Source organism: Nicotiana tabacum, chromosome 1, assembly GCF_000715075.1.
Source record: "Nicotiana tabacum cultivar K326 chromosome 1, ASM71507v2, whole genome shotgun sequence".
NCBI lineage: Eukaryota > Viridiplantae > Streptophyta > Magnoliopsida > Solanales > Solanaceae > Nicotiana > Nicotiana tabacum.
The window spans coordinates 215,082,565-215,091,363 of NC_134080.1; the positions used below are offsets into that span (position 1 = coordinate 215,082,565).

General features: G+C 36.4%; 1 protein-coding gene across 3 annotated transcripts; it reads right to left on the minus strand.

The window, feature by feature from the left end:
* Positions 1 to 520: 520 nt before the first annotated feature.
* On the minus strand, positions 521 to 8,296 carry LOC107770372 (chloride channel protein CLC-f). Of its 3 annotated transcripts, none has more exons than XR_012711306.1 (10): positions 7,695 to 8,294; positions 6,820 to 7,222; positions 6,004 to 6,198; positions 4,724 to 5,178; positions 4,520 to 4,624; positions 3,191 to 3,427; positions 2,838 to 3,050; positions 2,444 to 2,676; positions 1,402 to 1,657; positions 521 to 914 (listed from the first exon to the last, which is right to left on the minus strand). XR_012711306.1 is itself a non-coding variant. In XM_016589678.2 (9 exons), the coding sequence occupies exons 1-9, from the start codon at positions 8,049 to 8,051 to the stop codon at positions 1,576 to 1,578; spliced, it is 2,280 nt and encodes a 759-aa protein (XP_016445164.1). In that variant the 5' UTR covers positions 8,052 to 8,296; the 3' UTR covers positions 1,150 to 1,575. The 3 variants fall into 3 exon arrangements, 1 of the variants encoding a protein (XP_016445164.1); XR_012711305.1 differs by having other exon boundaries at positions 521 to 952; XM_016589678.2 differs by lacking the exon at positions 521 to 914 and having other exon boundaries at positions 1,150 to 1,657; positions 7,695 to 8,296.
* Between the last annotated feature and the right edge of the window lie 503 nt (positions 8,297 to 8,799).

Here is an 8,799-nt window from a genome sequence, read left to right on the forward strand (position 1 = left end):
AAATAAATAAAAAAAGAGTGATGATCTTACTTATTTATTGGAGTTTAGTAAGTAAAATAAAAAATATTATCTTAAAAATATTTATATAATATAAACAAATATAGTGGGTGTGAGAAGTGGGGGTCGGGTAGTTTCGACGGATAAAGGTAGATTCAGAATTTAAATTCTATTAGTTTAATTTTAAGGTTCTTAGTATTAAATTTATTATATTTTAAAAATTATGAATTCAGACTTACTATTTGTTATAATTTTAGGAATGGACTTCGTCCATTTGGACTAAACCCATGCCCCTAACCATTCGTACTCTGACCAAATTTTACGTATAAATTTATGTTCCACGTAAAAAAAAAGAATTAAGTTCAAAAGAACCTGACGCTGCTGCCTAATTTCGACCATAGCCATTTTTACGATTTCTCTTCTCAATCGCTGATTTTATGAAAATCTGGCACCAACCAGCAGCTATATACTGTGATACTGGAGATGCTTTAATCGAGATGGTCAATCATGGGTTGGCGCATTCTTTTCTTTTCTAATTTTTTCTATTATAAGAAATTACTAATCTGCATCTTTCCTTTGTTTTAGATGCGAAAATGTTTTTCTATTCTATAACCAAGAAAACTTCGAGGAACAATGGCTCAAGGTTCGAACTCGACAGATAACAGTGACTTCCGAGCTTCGAACTCATGGCATGCATCTAATCCATACATTATGTGCTACACTCTTACCACTAGACCAAAGCCTTGCGAGCATATCAAAATTGCTGCAACATATTGCCACCCATAAATTTCCGTTGCTGAGAGCACCAACCCGACCAACCAAAAGCTTCACTTCCCACCAGATACTTCTAGCCAGCACTGTCCACTGCCCCAAGTAGGGTCTGGGGAGGATAGTATGTACACAGCTTTACCCCTACCCTGGAAGGGCAGAGAGACTATTTTCAATAGACCCTCAGCTAAAGAAAAGATGGAATAAGTACTGATAGCAAGTAACAACAATACAAGATATTTAGAAAACTAAATCCAAGATAGCAAAAGAGAATATCAAAGAAGTACTGATAGCAAGTAATAACAGTACAATAGTTTAAGCAAGAAACAAAAATTAAAATTGACTCAATATGCCGGGAATAGAATGAGAGGAGAAACAGTCCAAGCAGTTAAGAGTAAAACATTGAGAGTATTTTCAGTAATACTGAATATTTCTGCTTTAAAATCTGTCTATATCGAATATTGTTTGCCTTAGACTTGCATCTAAAACAGTAAAGCAAACTTTTTGTACAAAATGTGAGATATCAGATTACACAGGTATACCTACCGACAACTACTCGGTATAAATCAAACCCAAGAAATATAGAGTTTTGATTTTAAAAAAAGTATGATATGAAGACTGAAGAAATTAGGCAACCTTAGAGGCAGTCCAGAAAAGGGAAGGCCAGAAAGCTTGAAGGGAACTCAAACTTCTGCATGCAGCCAAAAGAACTGTACAGTCGAGTTGCATATTACCAGCTGACGCCCAAATCATCAGCAAATATTAACTAATTGTTGAAGCTTGCTTTTCATACTCAACCCCTTCGTGCAATTAATGACCATTTGTTACCATCTGTTTGTCATTGTCTTCTTTTCTCTGCTGGTAGACTGACTTTCGGCGACTCACTTCATTTCTGAGGGAGTTATAATGTTCAGAAAATTCCTTAACACAAATCAATTACTTCTAAACAAATTGCATTTCAGACTTTATATTGCTAGCATGATATCGCTCTTCAGAGTTATTTGATGGGTTGTATTTCTTGTGTTCTCTCAGTTAATTATTGCAAGATAGACATATAGAAGGAGGAAAGTTAGATGTATCCCAGATTTGAACATAGACAACAAGGGCAGAGGCCATAAGAAATTCATCAACCTAAATAATGCTACAATGCTTGCTACCAACTTTTCTTCTTCCAAAGTAAAACATGCAAGTGAGTAGTTAAGAAAGAAAGCATACATCATTGCAGAAAAGCAGGTATAATACCCAAAAAAAATAGCTGTTTTGCCTCCAGAGCCCTAGCTCAATAATGTTTCAAAGATGTCCTAGACATATTGTAATTCATGCTATACTTTTAAGGTTTAAGCCATAATTAAGCAAATATTGAAAGAACTCATCACTTAGTTCACATTTTCTGTCTCTTTTCTATATATATGGCAAGCCCCAGTTTATGTCCCACATAAAATAAAATTTCCGGTTGACTTCCAAAACACAAAGTCGTTGTATTCGACATTTTTCCATTTTTACATTCCCTCCAAAGAAAGCTGCTAGATAATATTATAAAAATAAGGAAAGAAAACGTCCCATCAAAAGAACAGTTTTACCTTGAATCAATACCACATAGAACCAAACAAAATGCTGGATCACAGCGAGAGGGAACACATAAGACACGTCAGGTAAACTATGGATAGAAGAAACAAACCTGATAGACTCTTCGATTGACTTATAACGCAGAACAGCAACAATTTTGCGCTTTCTTTCTCGATTCAAGTCTCCGCCACGCTTGATCACGGGCAATTGTTTGATTCCTTTGGCCTCGATTAGCTGCTTTGCAATTGCTAGGTCGGTGTCAGGATAACAAGTTATAAGTCCACATTCTCGCCCACGATAGTTTATCCCTCTTGTGCATATAGACGAAACAAGACAAGTATCTGCCTGTAGACAGGTTAAAGAAACCAATAATACTATTAAAGAGAGAAACAAAGGAGCAAAGATTACATAATGAAAAAGGAGAAAAAGAAAATTAATTGAAAAAGGAACTTGCATACTGAGAACCAAAATAAATTTATTTATGGTGGCATTCAATATATACGTACATCTTTAAGTGCCAAATCCCTGTCGGAAGAATCCCATGAGTTGTTAAACAAACTACGTTTGATGTCACCATATGTTAAAATTCCTTCCAGACAATTTTCAGTAGTAACCACAATAACAAAATTCTGTCGACTATCATGCATGCATTCTAATGCTTCTTTCACAGTTTGGTTTGGAGCAACCTTCAAATAATCATTTGACATAACCTGAGAAACCTGGTCATCGAAGGAAACAGTTTAGAAATTGAAACAGAAGGACCAAGATGAAATGATAGTCCAACAGAAAGAAAAAAAAGGTAAAAACTCATGATAGGTGAACTTTGCCACATTCCAGAGGTAGAATGAAAAGATCATACCTTAAGATCTTCCAGAATTAGGCCTTCATCAAGAGATTCATGACTGCTTCGACATCCAATTACAGCTAGTTCCAAGTCATTCCTCTCACCTGTGTGGCTCCAAACATTCCCTTCATTCTTCTCATCATCTGGTGAAAGGACAGAGTATCCTTTTGACCCATACTTGGAATCTGATGCCTCCACTTCCTTTGCCTGGATTGTTACAGAAGGCACCCAAATTGCCAGTCCAACAGCACCCTGTTCACATAATTTAAAACGCATGTTAATCGCAGTCATCATTTCAACAAGCACTAAAACTTCACCCAAAATAACATAGGAATAACAAAATGCTGTCAGATCAAAAGAAGATAAATGAAGTCCACTTGACTAGCCGACTAGATAGTCTGGTATAGTAACTACAGTTTAAAGACAACAGCTCCAGTTAGAGATAAAAGCGAGAAAAGATGACAGAAGTGAAGAAGAGCTCTACCTTCTAATCATCTTTCTCCACCTGTTACATGGACTAAGGTGTAAAGTATCCAACACAGGTATGGATCTAAGTGTCGGATTCATAGTCACCTAAAATTAGAATCCAAGGGACATGAAAAATATATACTGTTATTTGGTGTACTACTTACTATTATGCCTAATGCCTAAAAAGAGCTCTTAAAATGAAACTAAAAATATCAGTTGAGAATTTCGTTAGACAATTAATTATACTCTGGCAATGATTTTTTGATAAATTCCAAAAAACTTTCTTTGTTCGATAAGTTACTTCAACAATTTTACACAAATGGTATTAACAGGATTGGCAGTGACAACATTTGCAGGTGATGAAAGGTCAATTGAACATAAGTGGTTTAGTACTAAAAGTCTTTATTTAGAATTAAAGGCCAATTAAACTTTCACTAAAAATTAGGGCACTTGAAGATAATTTACCTATTAACAATTTAGATGAGCATATATGTAATAGTCTATGTAGTATATAGTAAAGCTCCACATTGAATAAGTTCACAATAGTAGTTGTAAAATATGCCTATAGAGCTTTTCTGCCTTTGCCAATTGTCTTCACGCTTTCCATCAATTCTTACTTCTCACCCCCAAAATAAATGAGGCTTCATATCCTATTGAATTATGAATTTACGCTGACCTTCTTTTCTTCATTTTTTGTTAAAATCTTTTTCTGGGGCTAAGTACCTAGACTGACAAACATCCGTCACAGAGAATGCTTCAATTAAGCAAAAGCTATGCAATTACCATATACAAAGGTCTTTTAATAATTAACTGAACAATGCAATTTTTACATTGATACCAACTAGAGCTTGTGAGTCCTTGGGCAGTAAGACTAACCATGAGGGGAAGCAATATTCTATAATCTTTTGTCAACTCAAATAAAAGCAGGACTGAAGTCAAAGGCACTGAACAAACTGACGCCAATGTAGCAGCCATTCCCACCTGCATTGGTTAAATAATGCAATAGAAAGAGTTACTTTCTGAAGTCCAATCATGTCTAGAAAATATTTGGTTGTAAGATGTAAAAGTAGATGATCTGACCAGCGCGTACGCCTGCGGCTGAGCAATAGCAGTAGTCCCTGGAATAGCTGAATTGATTAATTCCCCAGCTGAACCTCCAAATACAGCACCCACAGCAGCACCTATCATTAAACTTGGTGCATACAGGCCACCAACAAGACCAGAACCTTTGCATAAAGCAGTGGCCACAACTTTTGCAGCTGCTAGTTGAGCTAGCAACCAGATTCCAGGTGCAGATGCAGTCTTACCAGTATGTAGAATTTCATCAACATTAGTAAAACCCCAATAGAGAATTCCAGGATATCTAAGAGCTATTATTCCAGCTCCCAAACCACCCAAAGCAGGGCAGACAACATCAGAAAATCCAAACTTTTCCTTGAGGAACTGAAATGCTTTAGAGAACCAGGTGACTAATCGAGTGAAAACCACACTCACTGCTCCACACAGCATCCCCAGTATTAGATATAAAGGAAGCTCTGTTAAGGAAGCCGATTTAGTATTCAGGAAGGAAACTTTGTTGAATAAAGCGGCAATCAAAAGTGAGTTTAATCTATGAAAGCATCAAGAAACATTCCGTCCATATAATAAAAGCCCTCCCCCCCCCCCTTTGGACATCCCAAAACAATATAAAAATTATCTAAGACAGCTATCCCTTTATCCATTCTCTTTTTCCAAATTCATCTCACAAAAAGAATCAACAGACATCTTTACCGTTATAGAACATCTGAAAAACGAAGTTCAGGAAAAAAAAAAGTTTATTTCTGAGCAGCATCTTGCTGATCAATTTGGAGAAAAAATGTATGTTAAATCAAAACAATCCCGAATCACATAGAAGTGTTATTAAGAGCTACATAATCCATGCTTGACAGCAACAGTACAGGAATATGTACCAATCCTAAATGCTAAATAAATTAGAAATCAGAGAATACTCAGCAAAACATGTTTGTCACTACCTTTGTTAGTAAAAGCTAGCATATGAATGATAATCGGTAAGTATGAACAGACAAAAACAGAGAAATTATCATAGGAGAAACGGCACTAAAGGATCAGAGAGCAGGAAAAGGACCTGGAACCATGTATCGCATGCCAAAATTCACTAATTACAAATATTTCCATTCAACGGAGTAAAGCATGAACTGAAACAGGAAAGAGCAGTAAATCAATTGATAAAGGAGTGCATATGCATAGCAACATTGGTAATTGTAGAGTTGCACAGATAACAAAGAGAAAATGAACAGTGTGCAAGCAGCATGAGCTAATGTTTTGCCCACAATAAATTAAACTAGAATCAGATCAAATACCAGCAGCAGATTTCATATCATACGTGGGCACAGTGAAAGCTTGTTTCTCTCCGAGTACAGCATTTGAAACAGTAGACGATATGACAGAAGCCAATATGATCATTGCAGTTGTAAATGGAGGTGAGTTTTCTGCACGAAGTGGTCTTAAAACTGTTTCAATTGCAAAGAAACAGCCAGCCACTGCTGCATTGAAACCTGCAACACAAAAGAATTAAATCTTGAATATTCATCCAACAGTTGATGAACGCTCCTGCAGAAGATGCAGAGAGACAGATCTTTCATTGAATCTGGACAAAATTCAAAAGCAAAAAGTTAAGGCTGTCCTTAAACCTTGTAAAGCTAAACTCCCCTCCATGATGAAGCACACACTCACAAGTGCACTTTTGAAGATAAATACACACATGTACGCATGTGGATGAGATATACACAAACATAATAGGTAAATGCATTTTGATCACAAAATCCCTGTTTTAAACTGCTTCATTTTTAGGAGGAAACCGAGGAAAAAACTCTTTTAAGAACGAAGAATAAGGTGGGACAGCATACAGCTTTTGTTTCTGATCCTCTTAATGTCCCTTGAATATTTGAGACAAATCATAATCCATAAATTTTATACACAGACTAGAAAACCTTCCAAACATGATAATTTTGCAATACTCATCTATTCATTAAGGCTCTGTAATTAAGCAAGAAAATGATCATCCACAAAAACTTCCAAACATGAAAACTATGCAACAATCATGTATGTGTAACAATTTTGAGATCGAGCAACAAATGTTGTCAAGTACAGATAATTCTCAATGAGAAGCAACATACCTGAAGCAATTCCAGCAGCTGCACCAGCAGCAACAAGAGCTATTCTCCTTTCTCGGTTGTTTTCCATCATCACTGAGCATCCATAGGCACAAGATTTTCCTATATCTACACTAGGGCCTTCAGGACCTAAAGAACAACCAGTTCCCAAAGTCACAGCTGCCTGAATTGCCTTTACAGTAGGGAAAATTCCAGCTAATAAATCCAATCCTTGTCCCGGTGAAGAACTGGATTGTGTTATTTGGTCCAATATTTCAAGCAGACCATGCAGCATGCCCACAATGACTCCACCAAGGACCGGTATAAGAAGTATCCGATGCCAGGTGTCAGCTAGCCTTTGCAAGCGGAGCCAAGCAGCTCCCTCATTAGGAGTACCAGCCCAAGCCCACTCATGTACTACATGTACCTAAAAAGATATCCTCATTGTCATACATTGTCTGGGATGCAATACGTTTCAAACTACTGGTCTATCATCAAAACAGAGTCAGAAATACAGTTTAAGAAAAATATCCAAATTCTTCCCCTTTATTTGACATTATTACAAGCCACAATATTATAAAATTGGTCTTCTATATCCCTAGTCCCTAAATTCAAGCTCATAGAACCCCTGAATTCAAAACTAAACCATCCAGTAATACTCCCTTTGTCCCAATATATGTGGCACAATTTCCTTTTTAGATCGCACCACAAAAAAAGATGATGTCTTTCTATATTTAGAAAGAATTTACCTTTAACTTCTCAGTTTTAGACCACAAGTTTCAACATACTTTCTTTCTTTCTTAAACACCATAACAAGTCAAACAACATCACATGAATTGGGAGGGAGGGGTATTAATATCTACATTGCAGTGAAAATTAAAGGAATCATGATGACTAACCCCACGATTAAAAGCGGCAACACAAAGGCCAATAGCGAGGCCAAGGAGACATCCAACAAGCAGCAATGCCCACTCCGGCGGAGCACTATCACCGAGAATTTCATCAGCGCTGACGTCACCAGAACCGCTAGTAGAAGCAACACCGTGATCCCTATCAGAGCGCTTTAAACTCGACGATCGTCTATTCGAAAATCCTCGATCCAAACGCTTCAATAGATCCGTAATGCCTTTACTACTACCAGTCTTATGCGGTAACTGACCTTCCAAATCTCCGTCCGATACCGATGAATTCGAACGTAACAGGACGTTGTGATCGCCGCTATACTCGGCTCCCGACATCTCTCCACGCGCTTTCATCACAATGTCATTTTCGTAAAATAGAGCATACGAATTGTGCAGATTCGGTAAATGCGTGTTTTAGAAAGTTCGCTGGAGATTCGAGGAGGTTTTAGGAGTATTTGAGGTACCGGAGGCCGGAATCGGAGAGCCGGAGGTGAAAATGTGGTGGAAATCGCCACTTGTTGGCGTCGGTGAAAGCGGAGCTTAGCGGCTAAGGACGGAGGGTGGTCCAAGCTCGGACTAAAGATTCATATTTCAACTTTATTTTATGTGTTTTTAATTAAAAATATATACTTTCTTAACTTATTAATGCAATGTTATTTATTGCGTCAATAATAAAAAATTATTGATAACCTATATTTTTTATCATAAAAATAATATTAATATCGTATTTTAATCGAATTAAAATAATTTCGATTAAAAATTTAAACTCAATATTAAATAATGTAACAGCACAAGTTGCTTCCTATTTACATTAAATTGTAATTTCGGCACAAGAAAAAGAGTTAGAACTTATACTATTTAAAGAATAATATTTTACTTTCAATTTTAATTTTTTATAAGTTAATAGGTCTTCGTTGTTTCCTCCCTATTTTTTTTTTTTTTTGCCTTCTTGATACGTTCATTGCCTTCTATCTTTTCAACTTCAATTTTTATTGCACCGACTTTTATAATATTGTGTAACTCCTGTACAATTAAACATCTTTCAATCTGATGTTATTGTATTAAGTTTGAAAAGAAAGATGAAAATCTTACCCACACTTAT